The 20,459-nt window shown below is 40.6% G+C and overlaps 1 protein-coding gene across 1 annotated transcript; it reads left to right on the top strand.

Moving 5' to 3' along the window:
• The first annotated feature begins 444 nt into the window (after positions 1-444).
• Positions 445-17,026, top strand: cdr2l (cerebellar degeneration-related protein 2-like). The gene is made up of 7 exons (XM_079659249.1): positions 445-838; positions 6,799-6,911; positions 8,763-8,911; positions 9,352-9,516; positions 9,904-10,111; positions 10,657-11,026; positions 12,018-17,026. Exons 1-7 carry the CDS (start codon positions 763-765, stop codon positions 12,419-12,421), a joined length of 1,485 nt encoding a protein of 494 aa, XP_079515375.1. The 5' UTR covers positions 445-762; the 3' UTR covers positions 12,422-17,026.
• Positions 17,027-20,459: the final 3,433 nt, after the last annotated feature.

The raw sequence follows: 20,459 nt of genomic DNA, 5'->3' as shown, positions 1-20,459 counted from the left end.
ATTTTGACACTAACATATTTTTAACTAAAGCATCTGAATACTTCTTCCACCTCTGGTAATGAACACTGGTGTGTGTGTGTGTGTGTGTGTGTGTGTGTGTGTGTGTGTGTGTGTGTGTGTGTGTGTGTGTGTGTGTGTGTGTGTGTGTGCCTGTTTGTGATTTATTGGAATAATTGTTGAATAACGTTGAAATATAATAAATAAATAAAAGGACGACTGTTTTATGAAATACAGGAAAAAGTAGGTTTTAAAACAATAGGAAAGACAACTACTGAGCAAACCATTATTACAAGACTGAAATGTTTAATGAACACTGATGATTTTTGACATGAATTGAAGTTTTTTGAATAAAATATAAGGAGTTTATGACTAATACATGTCCCTTTATTGGATTGATTGCATCTAAAAATGCTTAAACCTGTAGGTGGTGCTGTCGGATCGTGTGTGTGTGTGTGTGTGTGTGTGTGTGTGTGTGTGTGTGTGTGTGTGTGTGTGTGTGTGTGTGTGTGTGTGTGTGTGTGTGTGATTTAATGAAATCGTTGTTGAATAAAGTTTTGATAAAAAGAAGAAAAAAAACCTATCGACGTGGCAGTGGGTTTGCGCACCGGGATGTGCCGGAGTCTGGCGGTAAGAGGGGGGCGGGGATAAGGGAAGAGGAAACACGTAGATCCACAACAGCTGGAGGAGGAGCGGTGTCTGTCCGCTGTTGGATCCGCTCCATTGTTCCCTCGGAGCGGCCTGGTTCTGCAGGATTTCCCCCGCATGCTAACCACGGGAATCGAGGAATTTGTGACCGAAGAGGAAGAGCCTTGGTACGACCAGCAGGACCTGGAGCAGGGTAAGGAGACTGATTATATAAATACATACAACACCATCATCATCATCATCATTATCATCATTATCCTGCAGCAGCAGCATCCACCCTGTCAGCTGCTCCACAAAGCGACATCTCTCATGTCAACATACAACAACATCCGTTCATCATTCTATCTTTTGACATGTATAGACTTTTTGCACTACTTTTTATTCTGTAGTTTGTATTTGTTTATGTTGCATTGTTGGAGGAGCTCAGGTCAGAAGAATTGCATTGCCATTTCTACGCTGTAGCTTATGTGCATATGACGATACAACCTTTGAATTGAAATGTGAATTTAATTCAGAGTATGCACAAAAGCTTAATGTTAACAATTATGTACAAAACGTGTCTCTATAACACACGTACCCTAAAAGGAGCAGGGAGAAGAAAATAATCTGATATGACCTGCCCCTTTCTCAAACTAAATAAATCCATAGAAATAGATGGTCTGTCCTTCTTATTTTCTTATCATAACAGCATCGTAGGAAAATAAGAAAAACGTACAAAAACATCCTTAGTACCCACTTGACAGTTAACAAACATCACATGAACAATCTGTGTGTTTCCTTTTCAGTGCAAACACACAGCGCTAGAGAGAAAGGCCTCTATGTCTCCAGGCCTGCAGGAAATATACAATCATCAATACAGGATCAATTAAGCTTTAACAATGAAGACGCAGACCATTTCCAGCTTCTCAGACGTGAGGACTTCCTGTTTGCATTGAAATTAGTTTAGAAAACAAACTATCTTAAAGGTCCCATGTCACACTCTTCTGGTTATTCCCCGTCCCCTTGTGTGTGATGAAGGTTGTTCTGCATGTGAACGGTCTGCAGAGTCACAAACCCTCAAAGTGCACCCTGTAGGAGTAAAACTCTAACACAGAGAAGACCTGTCTGTGCTGCCCCAGAACGCCTCGTTGGACATTTCTCTTTTTCTTCCTGGGTACAGTGACGTGCCCATACCCAAATGGACCAATCAGTGGAGCTCCTCCCACACACACTCAGCCAGCCTTATCTTTTCTCAGCCGCGGCTCCGCGGATCTCCACTCACAGTTTGCCACACCCTCCCGTGTGTGTGCTCAGGCTGAGTTTTGCGATGTCTCGCGGACCCCATGCAGCAGCCAGGAAACGACCTCAGTAATCCAGCTCACACTGTCCGCTCCTCGAGCCTCAAAGGGCGGACAGTGTGGTGGACTCATCAGAACAGAGTGGGCGAGCTGACCAATCAGAGCACACTGGGCTCATAGGGAGGGGGGGGGGGGGGGGGGGGGGCAGGAGCTCCAACAAGCCATGTAGGACAGAGTGAATACACATACTATACAGAGATGCTGTTTGAGAAACCAATGAGAGTCTGGAACATTGAACAATGTGAATCTATTCTAGTAGACCTCAACAATGGAACTATGATCAGAAGAAATCGCCATGACATGGGACCTTTAAGACTGATTTCTGTTTTTCTGTATATTTTTACATGAAGTGTTACAGTTTCAAAATACAGATACCAATTTTTGCACTTGAACATACTTTATTTATGTATTTTGATATTAGATATGAACCTTAATATTATAGGAAATAAAGAAAAAGCTGAAAATATTCATATTCAAGAGGCTGGAAACAGTTTTCACTGTAATACAAATATCTGAATGTACAGTCTTCCTGAAAGAACTTGCGCTGAACTTCATCGCCACACATCTGCAGATAAATATGCATCTTCACTTCAGGTATTCACAAAAGTCAAGGTGTAAGAAATGAGCATCGTGTCGGACAGATTCAAGATTCAAGGCTTTATTTCGTTTTGTACTTTATTATTCGCCCGTTTTTGTTTGTTCAGCATGTAAAGTGGCCTTGGATCGCTTGAAAGGCACTTTACACATTTCGTCTATTATTATTATTTATTGTCATTTACACATTAGCTACAGTGTAGATATCGCCTCCTTTAAGACCTATACAATAAATACAAGACTGTAAATAATAACAGAGTTCAGGTGTTTAGTCGTTTTATGACCCGTGGATGTCAGAAATGCTGACGTTTTGACGCGCGACATTTCAGGAGGCCACGAATCAGAGAGAGAGAGAGAGAGAGAGAGAGAGAGAGAGAGAGAGAGAGAGAGAGAGAGAGAGAGAGAGAGAGAGAGAGAGAGAGAGAGAGAGAGAGAGAGAGAGAGAGAGAGAGAGAGAGAGAGAGAGAGAGAGAGAGAGAGAGAGAGAGAGAGAGAGAGAGAGAGAGAGAGAGAGAGAGAGAGAGAGAGACTCGTTGTTCTGCACGATGAATGCAGTCTGACCCCAGAGCAGAGACCAGCTGTTCTGCCACAGGCGGATTATGCAGATTAGTGGAGTTGTACTGTTTGGGTAAAATGAGATCACATCTTGCAAGAACTTCAGGGTTTCCATCTCCATTAGATACCAATGTGAAAAGTTGTTGTAATCTTAATAATTGACTCTGGCCGAGACCAAAGTGCTTTGTTACATTTTACTGTCGCTGCATGAATGCTTTTGTCGTCTGAACTCTGTCTGAACTCTTGTACATTTTATCCTTATTTTTTGGTGTTCCATTTTTGTTTTCCAAATTCTGAGTTTAAATCCAAAGAAAAGGTTAATAAGTGAAGTCCTGGATTATGTATTGGGCAGTAGAGGTGCTGTTAGCTAGTATTATTGCTAAGTTTGCTGAAGTTGTTTACAATCTTCTTTGAAATGGCAAGGGTCCATAAGTTTCTTCCTTTTCAAAGAAGACTTATTGTTCTCATATTCAGGTTTCATATCAGCATGTAGTGTCTCTACTTTAAAGAGTCCTCTCCTGCTGATGTTCAGGTCTATATCAGTATGTAGTGTCTCTACTTTAAAGAGTCCTCTCCTGCTGATGTTCAGGTGTATATCAGTATGTAGTGTCTCGACTTTAAAGAGTCCTCTCCTGCTGATGTTCAGGTGTATATCAGTATGTAGTGTCTCGACTTTAAAGAGTCCTCTCCTGCTGATGTTCAGGTGTATATCAGTTTGTAGTGTCTCTACTTTAAAGAGTCCTCTCCTGCTGATGTTCAGGTGTATATCAGTATGTAGTGTCTCTACTTTAAAGAGTCCTCTCCTGCTGATGTTCAGGTGTATATCAGAATGTAGTGTCTCTACTTTAAAGAGTCCTCTCCTGCTGATGTTCAGGTGTATATCAGTATGTAGTGTCTCTACTTTAAAGAGTCCTCTCCTGCTGATGTTCAGGTGTATATCAGAATGTAGTGTCTCTACTTTAAAGAGTCCTCTCCTGCTGATGTTCAGGTGTATATCAGAATGTAGTGTCTCTACTTTAAAGAGTCCTCTCCTGTTGATGTTCAGGTGTGTATCAGTATGTAGTATCTCTACTTTAAAGAGTCCTCTCCTGCTGATGTTCAGGTGTATATCAGTATGTAGTGTCTCTACTTTAAAGAGTCCTCTCCTGCTGATGTTCAGGTGTATATCAGTATGTAGTATCTCTACTTTAAAGAGTCCTCTCCTGCTGATGTTCAGGTGTATATCAGTATGTAGTGTCTCTACTTTAAAGAGTCCTCTCCTGCTGATGTTCAGGTGTATATCAGTATGTAGTGTCTCTACTTTAAAGAGTCCTCTCCTGCTGATGTTCAGGTGTATATCAGTATGTAGTGTCTCTACATGTCTCCATGCTTTCATGTTCAAAAAGCTCTTTATTTTTCTCATGCTGCAGCACTTCTTTTCCCCCTCTGTCTCAAACCAGAGCCTCGTGCGTACATAGTGCAGTTTATGTGAAGAAAAAGCTACTTCTCCACTGATAATTCACATCTAGAAGCTTCTCTGTTAAGAAGTCTGCAGCTCAAGACCGGAGGAAGTTCTCCACGTTCCTGTGAGTCCCACGGGAGAAATGCACCCACAGAAACCCTCCGTCTGCAGAACAGATCAGACCGTTGTGCACAAAATGTCCGCTAGTCGCATTGAAAACATTTAGAGAAAGCAGCTTGTATGTGAACCCAGCTGCACAGCATGCAGGAAGTGTCTCTGTCATTCAGGATGAGATTATCTTCGTCCTGTGAGCGGCCAGTATTGATCTGCTCAGATGTTTTGCTAACATATTGATTATCCGTCTTCCTCTCTTCCACTGTCACTTTTTCCTAATCAATGCCACAGGAAGTTCACAATGTGGGGATTGTTTTTCAAAATACCTTCTCCTCCTCCTCCTCCTATTTCGTCACGAAGCTCACTCAAGTTATGCCTTTTAAAGCACAAATACTACACAAAAAACAAATACTACACAAAAAAAAAAAATATACATGAAAAAAACAAATACTACACAAAAAAAGAAAATACATGAAAAAAAAAAATACTACACAAAAAACAAATACTACATGAAAAAAACAAATTACACAAAAAAAACAAATACTACACAAAAAAAACCAATACACAAAAAAAACTAATACTACACAAAAAAAACAAATACTACACAAAAAAAACAAATACAAAAAAAACAAATACTACACAAAAAAAACAAATACTACATGAAAAAAACCAATACTACACAAAAAAAACAAATACTACACAAAAAAAACAAATACACAAAAAACCAATACTACACAAAAAAAACAAATACACAAAAAAACAATACTACACAAAAAAAACAAATACACAAAAAACAAATACACAAAAAACAAATACTACACAAAAAAAACAAATACAAAAAAAACAAATACTACACAAAAAAAACAAATACACAAAAAACAAATACTACATGAAAAAAACCAATACTACACAAAAAAAACAAATACTACACAAAAAAAACAAATACACAAAAAACCAATACTACACAAAAAAAACAAATACACAAAAAACAGATACTACACAAAAAACAAATACTACATGAAAAAAACCAATACTACACAAAAAAAACAAATACTACACAAAAAAAACAAATACACAAAAAACCAATACTACACAAAAAAAACAAATACACAAAAAACAGATACTACACAAAAAAAACAAATACTACACAAAAAAAACAAATACATGAAAAAAACCAATACTACACAAAAAAAACAGATACTACACAAAAAAAACAAATACTACACAAAAAAAACAAATACATGAAAAAAACCAATACTACACAAAAAAAACAAATACACAAAAAACAAATACTACATGAAAAAAAACAAATACTACACAAAAAAAACAAATACTACACAAAAAACAAGTGCAGTACTCCCTTAAAAAACAACTTGGCCTCCTACATTAAAAAGAAAGTTCTGCAGGAAAGAGAATGACAAAACAAGAACTCATTTAAAATTCAAATGTGGATTATTTTATAATAATTAAATCTTCGCTGTTGTATTTCTCTTTCTCTGAGAGGTCGTAAACGTTTTGCCGACAATCAGAACTGCAGAGTCCGAGCCCGGAAGCAGAAGCTGACTCAGCGTAGTTTGGAGGTGATACGAGAGTCTGCAGATGAAACGGGACAGCGTGGTGCCTTCAGGGGAAGCAAGGGCTGCTGTAAAACATATCTATATATAATGCGTATTTTGTTTGTCTTCCACTGCTGATATGTTTATCTTTATTGTATCTGTTTAACTCATGGTTTCAGTTACTTCAATGGTTACTTCTTGGATGGTTTAATCTTTACAAAAGAATTCTATTTTCAAAGTTTTTCCTCAGTAATGTGTGAAAAAATCTGAGTTTAGAAAGTAACTACAAAATAAATCTTTAAAATAAACGTAGTGCAGTAAAAAGTACTCAAATTGGCTTACAATATGTGACATTGAAATATTTGGGTACAGCACAAGCTCCTCAAATGTATACTTAAGTAATTTGACTTATGAATGTTGGGTACTTCGTAGTCATCTGGTGAAAATGTCTTTTGCAGAAAAGAACCCCATTGGAAAGACGGTTTTGTCCAGTTTCGTGCAGCTATACTCTCGACTTATTTGTTCATCTGTTTGTGGATTTCTCCGTGTTTTGCAGACCTGCATTTGGCGGCGGAGCTGGGGAAAACTCTGCTGGAGAGAAACAAGGAGCTGGAGGATTCCTTGCAGCTGATGTACATCACCAACGAGGAGCAGGTGCAGGAGATCGAGGTGCGTAGGATATGCTGAATTATTATTACATTAAAGGGACCTATGATGCTAATTTTCATGTTTCATTGCATGTAGTGTCTCTACTTTAAAGAAGTCATGTGACCGTGCTGTAATTCCTCTATTGTCCAACATTAGCCTCCTTTAGCTTAGCGGTGTTGAGGTGAAGTCATGTGACCGTGCTGTAGTTCCTTTATAGCCCAACATTAGCCACCTTTAGCTTAGCGTTGTTAAAGTGAAGTCATGTGACCGTGGTGTAGTTCCTTTATAGCCCAACATTAGCCACCTTTAGCTTAGCGGTGGTGACGTGAAGTCATGTGACCGTGCTGTAGTTCCTTTATAGCCCAACATTAGCCACCTTTAGCTTAGCGTTGTTAAAGTGAAGTCATGTGACCGTGGTGTAGTTCCTTTATAGCCCAACATTAGCCACCTTTAGCTTAGCGGTGGTGACGTGAAGTCATGTGACCGTGCTGTAGTTCCTTTATAGCCCAACATTAGCCTCCTTTAGCTTAGCGGTGTTAAAGTGAAGTCATGTGACCGTGCTGTAGTTCCTTTATAGCCCAACATTAGCCACCTTTAGCTTAGCGTTGTTAAAGTGAAGTCATGTGACCGTGCTGTAGTTCCTTTATAGCCCAACATTAGCCACCTTTAGCTTAGCGGTGGAGACGTGAAGTCATGTGACCGTGCTGTAGTTCCTTTATAGCCCAACATTAGCCTCTTTAGCTTAGCGGTGGAGACGTGAAGTCATGTGACCGTGCTGTAGTTCCTTTATAGCCCAACATTAGCCTCCTTTAGCTTAGCGGTGGTGACGTGAAGTCATGTGACCGTGCTGTAGTTCCTTTATAGCCCAACATTAGCCTCCTTTAGCTTAGCGGTGGTGACGTGAAGTCATGTGACCGTGCTGTAGTTCCTTTATAGCCCAACATTAGCCACCTTTAGCTTAGCGTTGTTAAAGTGAAGTCATGTGACCGTGGTGTAGTTCCTTTATAGCCCAACATTAGCCACCTTTAGCTTAGCGGTGGTGACGTGAAGTCATGTGACCGTGCTGTAGTTCCTTTATAGCCCAACATTAGCCTCCTTTAGCTTAGCGGTGTTAAAGTGAAGTCATGTGACCGTGCTGTAGTTCCTTTATAGCCCAACATTAGCCACCTTTAGCTTAGCGGTGGAGACGTGAAGTCATGTGACCGTGCTGTAGTTCCTTTATAGCCCAACATTAGCCTCTTTAGCTTAGCGGTGGAGACGTGAAGTCATGTGACCGTGCTGTAGTTCCTTTATAGCCCAACATTAGCCTCCTTTAGCTTAGCGGTGGTGACGTGAAGTCATGTGACCGTGCTGTAGTTCCTTTATAGCCCAACATTAGCCTCCTTTAGCTTAGCGGTGGTGACGTGAAGTCATGTGACCGTGCTGTAGTTCCTTTATAGCCCAACATTAGCCTCCTTTAGCTTAGCGGTGGTGACGTGAAGTCATGTGACCGTGCTGTAGTTCCTTTATAGCCCAACATTAGCCACCTTTAGCTTAGCGTTGTTAAAGTGAAGTCATGTGACCGTGCTGTAGTTCCTCTATAGCCCAACATTAGCCTCCTTTAGCTTAGCAGTGGTGACGTGAAGTCATGTGACCGTGCTGTAGTTCCTTTATAGCCCAACATTAGCCACCTTTAGCTTAGCGGTGGTGACGTGAAGTCATGTGACCGTGCTGTAGTTCCTTTATAGCCCAACATTAGCCACCTTTAGCTTAGCGGTGTTGAAGTGAAGTCATGTGACCGTGCTGTAGTTCCTTTATAGCCTAACGTTAGCTTTTTACTTCAAATTCGTTATATATTCCTAATGTTAGTTCATGTCTCCTTGTCCCCTGCAGTATCTGTCCAAGCAGCTGGACGTTCTCCGGGATATGAACGAACAACACGCCAAAGTTTACGAGCAGCTTGACGGGACGGCGCGGGAACTGGAACGCACCAACGTGTCTCTGGTGATCGACAGCAAGAACTCGCATCAGAAGATAGAGAGGTCGGTAACGGGGATTTTAAAGGAGCAATTTGGTGGCCTCCAATTCTGTTCCATTTCTTCTGATAAAACCATGGAACTTTCTCCCTTTTGGCCTCCGCTCTCCACTCTCTGTAGAAGCTTTTAAAAAACTACTGAAGACCAATCTTTTTACATTGGCTTTTGTTTCTCCTTGAGATGCGTGTGTTCTGTTCTTATGTTTGTTCCTTTCAGGACTCCACGTGATCTGTGTTTTGTCTTTATGTTGACCTTCATTTCTGCCCCATGTTGTTAATGTATTCATGTTTCTGTGGTCTTCATTTTAACTTTTGTTCGTTCTTGTGAAGCACTTTCTGAATTTTATTTCTATGAAAGGTGCTATACGAAATAAACGTGTTGTTATTATTATTATTATTATTATTATTATTATTATTATTATTATTAACTCCTCTCCCTTTCCCCAGGTTGACCGGGACCATCGATGCTCTGCAGGTCCAGGTGGAGACGCTCTCCGGACAGGTGGAGCAGCTTCGCTCCATGGAGCAGCTCCGAGTCCGCAGGGAGAAACGGGAGCGCCGGAAAACCATCCACTCCTTCCCCTGCCTGCGAGAGCTCTGCACCGCACCTGGGTACTGATCTCCAACAATCTGTGATCTATAACGATACAATACAATAACACTTCAGCGTTAAATCAGCAGCACCATTTGCAAAATCAACAAGGACACATTTTTGAGACAAGAAATGGAAACAGACATTATCACAATACGTTCAAGATGCTTCAACGTACATTTGATCTTGGATTAAACTCAACGACAAATATAAAAGTCTTGAGCCTGGATTTAAAAGCAGTCAGAGTTGCAGCGGACCTGCAGGTTTCTGGGAGTTTGTTCCAGATATTTGGGAATATGCATGCTAACAATCTTTACTTGCCAAAACGTTCGATAGCTATCTCGTAAGATAACGATATCTTTCTTCAGAGTGTTTTTATAACTCTGTTTGTCTTGTCTCGTTGTCAGGTATGAGGATCAGTTTGTGGTGGGTCGGGCAGAGAGCTTCACGGTGGATGCAAAGCGCCCTCCGTTCGAAGAGGAGAACCAGCACCTGCGGGAGGCGGTGTCTGCGCTGCGAGGCGCGGCCCGGACGGAGAGGGGGAGACGGGAGGGAGTGGAGCGAGAGTGCAACCTCCTGCTGGGGGAGTTCTCCCGCCTGCAGACACGCGTGCAGGTACGAAATCAGAATAACTTTATTTCAATCAGGAGAGACAAGTTTTCTTTTGATATGACGATATATATTTAATGCCGGGAATACACAGATGCATGTAACGGTGTTTGGTGATTAGACCCCGTTGTCCTGGAATATCATTCGGGAGGGGAGAACCGAACCGATGAACCGTCTAGACACTGGTGGTGGTGAAGGCATGAAGGGATTGATGGAGGTCGGCCTGAAGAGTAGTGCTTTGAGCTTGACCTTGGATTTGGAAGGTGGAGGAGGGCTGCGTAGAGTCTCCTGAAAAGACAACTGTGAGGAGGGGAGAGAGCAGATTTAAAGGTTTAGCAATGCGCTATGATAGGCTTGTGGGAATAGAGCGAAGTGATTGGTTTAGCTGGGAGTGACGCCCCGATCACTGATTGAGAGGAGAGAGAGTAGTAAGCTGGGAATATGTGAACGAATGACTCAAGATGGTCTTCCTGGTTGAACTTGCGCTAAGTTTCATTCACTTCAATATCTTATATATAATAAACTCATTTTTGATTTTCTCTGTCTTTCAGGATGCTGAGAGCTGCCAGGCGAGGGTCCGTGAGCTGGAGGTTGAGCTGCAGGAGCTTCAGCAGCTTCGTCGCGCTCGGACCTTCCTGATGAGCAGCGAGGACGACGGCACCACGATAGCACAAACCGTCCTGAACAGCACGCCGGAGACAGACACCTTCCTGGAGGTGGAGGTGAGCGAGGAGACGGGGGGCGGCGTGAGAGAGGCCAATGAAGGCGGGGGGAAGAGCGTCGGAGGGGAAACTCTCCCGGAGTCCAGCCCCGTGAGGAAGAGCTGCAGCGACACGGCGCTGAACGCCATCGTGGCTCGAGATGCGTCCGGGAGGCGGAGAGGAAGCTACGCTCTCCACGCCAATAGTGTTCGGAAAAGAGGCATGTCCATCTTTTTAACTTTGTTTATTGGGTTTTTTCAACAACATACAGTTATTCTATCAGAGCATGTATCAAAAGTAGGTAAACAAATCTTCACTTATAGAAAAATAGGTTGGAGTATTGTTAGAAAACTCTCCCTGGTCCCCGGCTTGAGCTTGAACCTCAGGATCCATGTATCTGTGATCCTCTCCAGAATGGAAGGAGTCATCACATACAGAGCATCAACTAGTTCCTGAACAGTGTCCTTCACATGCTGATATCCAAGAGAGGGAGTTACCCAGTCACAAGATGGAGGAATAGAAAGCAGTATTCAATGTTTACTTCAGATTAGCTCCACGTCAGAAATGAGTATACTTGTCATATTCTGGCTTTTTCAAAAAAATCTCAAAGTTCTGACTTTTTTCTCAAAATTCTCACTTTTTCTAAAAGATTCTCACTTTTTCTAAAGAATTCTGAATTTTTCAAAAGATTCTCACTTTTTCAAAAAAATCTCACTTTTCTAAAAATTCTCACTTTTTCTCAAAATTCTCACTTTTCCTGAATACTTAAACATGTTAATAATCCCTGGTCCCCAGCTTGAGCTTGAATCTCAGGATCCATGTATCTGTGATCCTCTCCAGAATGGAAGGAGTCATCACATACAGAGCATCAACTAGTTCCTGAACAGTGTCCTTCACATGCTGATATCCAAGAGAGGGAGTTCCTCAGTCACAAGATGGAGGAATAGAAAGCAGTATTCAATGTTTACTTCAGATTAGCTCCACGTCAGAAATGAGCATGCTTGTCATATGTCTCTCTCCATAGAGGCTGAATCATCATGTTAATCACATAGCTATCATATGCCTCAAACAGTCCTGATGCTCTTCTAGGTAATCACACATCCTGTCATGTTCACAGCTACAGTTGATACCTTTGTTATCATGTTACTCTCAGATTGGAAGAGGACATTCAGGATTTTCCCAACAAGTAACAAAGTAATTCTGCTTAACAGGTATGTCCATCCTGAGGGAAGTTGACGAGCAGTACCACGCCCTCCTGGAGAAATACGAGGAGTTGTTGGGGAAGTGTCGGCGCCACGAGGAGAGTCTGTGTCACACCGGAGTCCAAACTTCTCGACCCGTCTCCAGAGATCCGTCCATGAAAGACTGCGCTCTCGGACCCACGCCGGCGCCGCCCCCCACCCCCACGCAGTCGCCCTCCACCCCCGAGGCCATGGAGAGCATCAGCAAGCAGGTGGACGCCGTGGATAAGAGGCTGGGACAAAACACGCCGGAGTACAAAGCGCTTTTTAAAGAGATCTTCTCCCGGATCCAGAAGACCAAGATGGACATCAAAGCTACCAAAGTTGCTAAGGCGAGCAAGTCTGGCAAATCGGGCAAATCTAGTAAACAGTAGAGGTTTAAAACACGTGGGGGCTCTAGAGAGGAGGGAAATGTGCTATATCAGTGTTTGTAGAGAGAGAGTTAAACTGCTAAACTTTAGTTCAGTTCACTTAGAGGTCATATAGAAGCATGCTGTTTCATCGTGAGAATTCGTAGCCTTCACGAGAATCTGATTAGCATGTAGTACGTTTCAATCATATCTGAAATAAGTTCACCCTAGAGCTGGGTAATACCACATATATCACAAAACATTTTTAATCTCGATATTGTATCAGATAAAAAAGGGATGCCGGCTGTAGAACTTCAGGAAAGACAGGAAACTTAATTTATAAAATGAAGACCGTGATTCGTTAGCACGTTAGCTTTTCATGACTCGTTAGTCACATGACCTCCGTGTTACTCTAACAAGTTGTTCCTAAAAGCTAGTCACTTAGGGTTTGGTAACTTTTTCGAGTCGACAGTTACTCGAGTCGATCCTAGACCACAACATTCTTGTCTTACACGACAATACCGATAAAACATCGCTATATTGCCCAGCCCTCGGTCACCCTCATATTCTGTCCTTCAGCGTTCTTACTCAATATTTACCGGCTATACTGCCTTACTCCTAACACTCATCACTAACACAATGCTATCTAATCAGCCTCTCTTTAGCCTCACAAGTGCACTAAATGTCAAAGCTTAGAAATGGATGAAAACATGGACATCTAATACTAACATGAACTGAGGTTTATTATAATGGACTCTACTAACAAGTGTATAGCTACAGTAAGAGAGATGAATCCTCTCAGCGCTGTCTGTCTCAAGAACTAACTCCAGTTGCTAATAATCCTCCTAAATATTACACATTTAAATTAGCCTTTGATGATTGCTCGTCTTGCACCGTTCTCTCTGTGACCTTACTGCTCACGTTCGTTGTGCCTCGCCCTTTAATGTAGAGATTTTGCGGAATAGATTTATTCCAGATGAGGAGATTGATATCCCTGACATGTCTTTACAGCAAATATGAAGCTACAGCCAGTTAGCCTAGCTTAGCATTGTGGTGGGAGTGTATATATCAAATGTGGATATAGAATCAAACCCTTCAACAAATCTGCTTATTAAGAACATTTCCCAGGCTTAGCAAAGACATGAAAGCCGGTAAATACAGATAAACATTAGCAAATAACAATCAAACAATGATATTATTAAAGTCAGTAAGGGAGTATAATATTGTTCTTTTGGAAGCTAGGAAACCGTTAGCCTGACTCCGTTGTGTGTTTGTATGCACCAGACTATTTTGTTTGCCAGTGGGGGGTAATCTTGAGAAACTAGCAAGACTTAAGTAGATTTGAGAAGTATCTAAAGTATAAATCCATACCGATTTCCAAGCTAGCAGCACTAGCTACCAAAGTGGCTAACTCTAGCAGAAAAGCCGCAATACTAATTCTTATTGAGCAAAATGAGAACGTCCGGACGGACTTATTAAAACTTCCTCACGCAGCTTTAATTCGCTGTTAGCTTTGGACGGAGCTAGGCTACTTTAACCTTAGCATAGCGAGCTAACTGACTGCTAAGTATCTTTGTTGGCAAGACAGCAAATACGCGTATTTCCCCAAAATGTTAAACTACTTTAACATGCCAGGGGAAGTCAGATAAGAGGCATGCTAACTGGAAAGAAAGCCAGACAGGAAACTTAATTTACATTTGTGATATAAATACAGTTTCCTACCACTGTGCCAAAGTTACTTCAGCGCTTTGAGGTACATAAAAGTGTTTCTTATTTATAGCAGTAATTGATATCTACAATACAATTGGACGGACGTACTAAATCTGCCTTTATTCGCTAGCTTTGGCCAGGCTAGTTGATTACCCTGTCTGTAGCTAAGCAAGCTAACGTACTGATAGCTGTCTTTAGCTAAGCAAGCTAACGTACTGATAGCTGTCTTTAGCTAAGCAAGCTAACGTACTGATAGCTGTCTTTAGCTAAGCAAGCTAACGTACTGATAGCTGTCTTTAGCTAAGCAAGCTAACGTACTGATAGCTGTCTTTAGCTAAGCAAGCTAACCTACTGATAGCTGTCTTTAGCTAAGCAAGCTAACGTACTGATAGCTGTCTTTAGACAAGCAAGCTAACGTACTGATAGCTGTCTTTAGCTAAGCAAGCTAACGTACTGATAGCTGTCTTTAGCTAAGCAAGCTAACGTACTGATAGTTATCTTTAGTGAAAGTGTGGTATACCTATCGGCAAGAAAGCAAATAGGTGTATTTCTCAAAATGTTAAATTAGTTTAAGATGCCTTAGGAGATCAGATACAAAGGGACGGGATGCAGACGTGTGTTTTTGTTTCTAGCAGTACGTGATATCTACAGATTTTAGTTGACTTGTTGTATGAATGTTTAACTCGGATGATCCCACTGAGAAGCTGCTGTCTTGCAAAAGACAATCTCTGCAGATATTTCACTATTTCTTAAGGACGGATAATAAAACACCAATGTTGGGTTATCACCGCATGTTAGTGTTCCTAACACACGAGGGAATGGAATGGGATTATAAATGGACAGCATGAAGATTAAAACTAGAATTTGGACCCTTTTTTAAGAAATTGGTCCAAAGATGATAACTGATATTATATTCCTTCTTAGCTTTTTATACAAGTGTTGTATTTCTCTTTAATTGAAGCTAAACAGACGCACTGTAACCAGTATAAGGCTTCACACAGGGCTTTGTGTAACACCTAACCAGTAGCGTGGCGTGGGGAAAAAATGAGGGGAAGCCAATAATACGTCCTTTCTTTTGGGGTGGGGGTGTGGGGGGGGGGGGGGGTGTGGTGGTCAATGTAATAACGTAACCAGATGAGTGATTACAGCGCCCGGTATCATTTTACACACATTTGTATCATACAGATGCAGGACTTACACACGCCTGTGTTATCTGACCGACAAGTCCGCACGCACTCTCCAGCTGAAACTCTAATAAGCATTCATTCACAAACTAAATCAGGAGACCTTTAACGTTTTACGTCCGGTTCGCTCCTTTGTTCCTCGCTGTACACAGCTCCAGTTTGGGCATTGGCCTGTCATCAGATTGTATTTGTTGTTGCTGCTGCAGCGGAAGTTTAGTACAATTATTTTTGATTAAATACTCCAAATGTCCACCCTCCATAATTGCACTTGCTTCAGTTGCTTGCTACTTTCTAACCTCGGTGAGAGTGGTGCAGTGACGCTATTTATCTTCTATCGATAAGATTTATGATTCGAAAATTATAAAAGTAGGGTAGACATGTGGATATTATCCGACTGAACAAAACGTGCATTTACCTAACAGGTTCGTTTTTCCCACTGACCTTTTCTCGAGCTATTTTCCAAAATCCTATTGAGAAATCCCATTGCTATTTTGTCGAGGGAAACCGGGCGCAGCTTACTTCCGCTTTTTGGGACGCGTCACTGCAACACTAAGTTGATGCGATTTGATTGGATTGTGAGGCAAGGGAAGCCACCTTGGCATGGCCCTGACCAATCACAGGTTGGCAGGGGCATGACGTGAGCTCATCTGATTGGTCAATCCCTCCATTTCTTTTCACCAAGGGAAGCACATTTCGGCTGGCCTCCTCTCGCAACAGAGAGTGCAATCTATTGTTTCACCATAACATCTAGAGGGGCGCTGTTTCACTCTTTGTAAAATACTCAATGAGAATGGGGGAGAGACTAGCCGGCAGCAACACACAACAAGGAATTTCCGAAACTAAACGAAGTGTTTTTATTTATTTATTAAAATTATAACTACAATCCGAAAAAACAGGGGAAGCCTGGCTTCCCTTGGCCTCCATGAAAAAAACGCCAATGCACCTAACCGTCTTACCAAACCTGCAAACATATCGCACCTTTTTCCAACAATATATCGTTTTTCAGGGTAGCCTCTTATGTATGAACCTTTGACAAAATAAATGTTATTACAGCTCATTTTATACTTAATTTGTGAAGATAAAAGTTGAAAATGTTGCATAGCGTACACATGAGGGACCCTCTACTTGTGTTTGAGGCTAATTGATCAAAACTAAGGATGCACTAATATTGATCTTTAGAATAACATGGTGAACTTCAATGCTAGCCTACAACGATACGTCACCTCTGCAAATATTGGTGCATCCCAAATAAAACGAGAGGAAGATGGTTTGCCTGCAAGCTGGTATTGAAATCTGAACGATGAAAGAAAGGATAGTTGTACCGAATTCTTTTGGATTTTGGTGCACGAGTGAATTTAAAGTCATGTCTTATGAGTGTGTAGATGGAGGAATATGTGAATATGTAGAACAAACCAGAGCTTGTTAAAGTCTCACGGGGTTCCTGTACTCTAAAGTCTTACCTTTTGCACTTGGCGCTTCATGTTTGCATATTTAGGATAGCTGATATGAAAATGTACGTGTATTTATTTTTGTCTGAATGTTTTTTTTACTTTTCCAGTGCCTAAATGGGAATGTCACTAACAACCTGTCGAAATAAACTTTATTTAATTAGTTTTAATTGTATCATCCACATGTGCATTATTTTTTAAGATATTAGCATTACAATTGACTCTGCTCTTGTTTTAAGTTTGTCATTACTGAACTACCCTGTTAATAAAGCATACGATGCATCCTGTGTTGTTGTTTTTACTGGATATAAAAGGACAGTGTGAAGTTTTTTGTTAAGTTTTGTACTTTCCGATCTCCTCCAGGGTACAATAGCCACTTTCACAACGGAGTACTTTGCGGTACTTAGTCCCGCCAAACTCTTTAGTCCCTGACAGTGTTAATTTCGTCAACGAAAACTATGACGAAAAATGTTCGTCAACAACCTTTTTTACATGACTAAAACAAGACGATGACGCGCTAAAAATAGATTCTTGATAACGAAAACGTTGACGAAATGTATATTTAGTTTTCGTTGACGGGACGAGACGGGACTAAGGTGTTAATGGTGGACTAACGGACATTCAAAATGCAGCATATTTTCCCCCAAGTGTCCGTCTTGTCTGTCAAAATGCATCTTACGTTTCTAACTTGCAATATCATTATTTCCGCTCTCTTCACTCCAGAAGAGCGATCTCCCTGTGTCTCTCTGTGTGCGGGGGGCGGGGCCTAACAGACATGCTGCAGCGGACATAGAGATCTGCCGGGGACGGAGCGTTCAGAAGGGAGTGGGACACATGCTGGAGTCCTTCAAGTTTGAATGACTTTGTATACTGCAGGGTAGCTTGTGAATTTCCTCCAGGTGGAACTAAAGTCTGATTTAACACTTGATTAGATTTCACATCATTCATCTTCATCTGTAAAGTAACTAAAGGTATTAAATGTTGTGGAGTATAAACACAGTAGCAACACATTTAAATACTCCAGTAAAGTACAAGTACCTCAACATTGTACTCAAGTACAGTACAATATTTTAACATAATTATATATATTTCATTTATTTCACATTTAAATAAAGCAATTAATTCGGTTAACAATTTGTTAGTTTTTACCCTTTAAAAAATAACAAAAAGTAAATACAAGAATACGTTAAAGTACCGGATCAATAAGCAGTATCGATAAGACTAGCAGTGCCGTAGAAAACCTTAATGATAATCATCCCTAGATATTACACAAGTAAAGTGTTAAGAAAGTGAAATGTTGCTTTACGAATTTCAACACTTGAAAACACTTGTCACATTGATTCCAATTTCAGATAGGCCTACCTGTATTTGCCTAACTGAATTGGTTTAAAGAGAGAAAACATTTTGACTAAAAGTTGACTAAAATGTAATTTTTCATTGACTAAAAGTAAACTAAAACGTTTTGAGTTTTCGTCGACTAGACTAAAACTATGAAGGATAGGAATGACTCAAATGTGACTAAAACTAATAACAATTTTCGTCTAAAGACTAAGACTAAGACTTAATCAAAAACAGCTGCCAAAATTAACACTGGTCCCGGAACTATCTAGTAGATCGCGTTCACACTGGAATAAGTCCCTGAGGGAGGATTAGGCAAATGAGGCCACTTCTTCTTCTTCTGCTTTGGGTTTACTAGCAGGCCGCAATCATCTTCACGGCGCATACTGCCACCCGAAGTCTCCGAGTTGGGGACTGGCTCCATTAGAAGCTGCTGAATAGCGTCTTCCGAGTAAATCGCCAGAAGCGCCGACACCTCCCCATCTCCACCGTTCCATGTTTTCTTTTGTGTTGCCATAAGTTATTCTCTCTCCGTTGGTGCGCTGGGCTAATGCTAATGCTAATAATGCTAATGCGAGCAAATAAAATGGCGGCTTCACAAAACTTTTCGGAGTTTTACGGGGCGTGGTTTGCAATTCGCCCGTCCAATCAGAAATTGGAACCTTTTTCTACCCAGGATAGTCCCTGCTCTCTAGCTGGGACTTAAAAGGGGTGAAAAGGTTCCCGAGAACTGAGATCTAGTTCCAGATCTTTTTGGTGTGAACGCAAAATCCCAAGAACAATCGGAACTATTCCTGGGAAAAGTACTCCGGTGTGAAAGCGCCTAATGACGGCATGGCACAAAACAAAATCTGAGTTTTGTTGATTCTTTTATCCTTTTTTTCGTTAATAAAAAATAGATATTACTATTTATTTGGATATGTTACAATGCAATATCAGGTTAAACAAAAACATACAACCCAACATCCCATATATTTACATTTGAATACTTTTGAAATATTGATTTAAATTTTTTTAATACAAATTAAGGTCCTATTTTCTAAGGATTATAGAGTTAGATTGGTTGTGGTACACAGATTTGGGGTTTTTCAATGTTAAAAAATAGTCTCGTAAAAAAAACCTGGAACCACAATAGCTTGCTTTTTTATTTATACATATCTTTTAATTTAGTTATTTTTAGTTATGTTTCCAATTCATTTTTCGAATTAAGAAGTGACAATGAACATGATTACCTCGAGCACTTCGGTCCATAGAGCCAAATGATCATAAATATACTTTATTTTTTCATTGCATTTCTTGGTTGTATATTGTCTAAAAAAAAATCGACAGACTTTAATTTAACATTTGATCTCAGAACAGCAAGTTAATTAAAGACCTATCGTTATAATTTTGGCTTTTAATTTTGGCTGGATTTTACGTTCGAAAGCGTGAATATTATAACCATTATCCATCAAATAAATGCATATAATATTATATTGCAATGCTTAATATTCTTTACGAATTATCACCGCTCACTCCGACCGCGTGGCCTAATGGATAAGGCGTCTGACTTCGAATCAGAAGATTGAGGGTTCGAGTCCCTTCGTGGTCGTCTTTTGCTCTTGTAGTAGCGATGTTTTCTTTATTGTTAACTTTAACGTTGAATAATGTTTTGTGGTTGATTCATACTCGCTGTAGACTTTACTAATGAATCATTGTATTGTTTATATAGCTTCATTGCATATAAAGGTCCCCGATGAAGCTCCCTCTTTCCCCTTCTAGCGCCCAAAAACCTATCGTTGCTGCTTACCATTTTCTAAACGCTCCCCTATGAACACTTCTAATGTTTCTGACCAACATACCTCACATTTGAGTTTGGTTCCCAGGTCATATCCTTTGTTACAACAATTAATCCACATTATTCGGCTTGTGGATCATAACACATCACACTAACTTCAATATTTCCGTATAAACTACGGTATTCCACTCCGTCACATTTTTCTTGGAAAATACTGTATTTGTAGACAAAGGGAAAGTAGAAAAAAGGAGAAAACTACATGAGGGAAGCAGAGGTAAATGGTGGGTAGAGTCTGACATCTAGTGGTGGCATTCTGTATAAGCATGGGAAATGCAAGAAATGTTTATAGAGGCAACAGTTGTTCAATTTTAGTTCTGATTCTTATATGCATTAATAGGAGAATGTTCAATCTTTTTATTTATATCTAATGAAAATAAATAATAGTTCTCTACTTTAAAGAGTCCTCTCCTGCTGATGTTCAGGTGTATATCAGTATGTAGTGTCTCTACTTTAAAGAGTCCTCTCCTGCTGATGTTCAGGTGTATATCAGTATGTAGTGTCTCTACTTTAAAGAGTCCTCTCCTGCTGATGTTCAGGTGTATATC

Source organism: Notothenia rossii, assembly GCF_949606895.1.
Source record: "Notothenia rossii genome assembly, chromosome: 11".
Lineage (NCBI taxonomy): Eukaryota > Metazoa > Chordata > Actinopteri > Perciformes > Nototheniidae > Notothenia > Notothenia rossii.
This window is presented reverse-complemented; position numbering and strand designations above follow the sequence as displayed.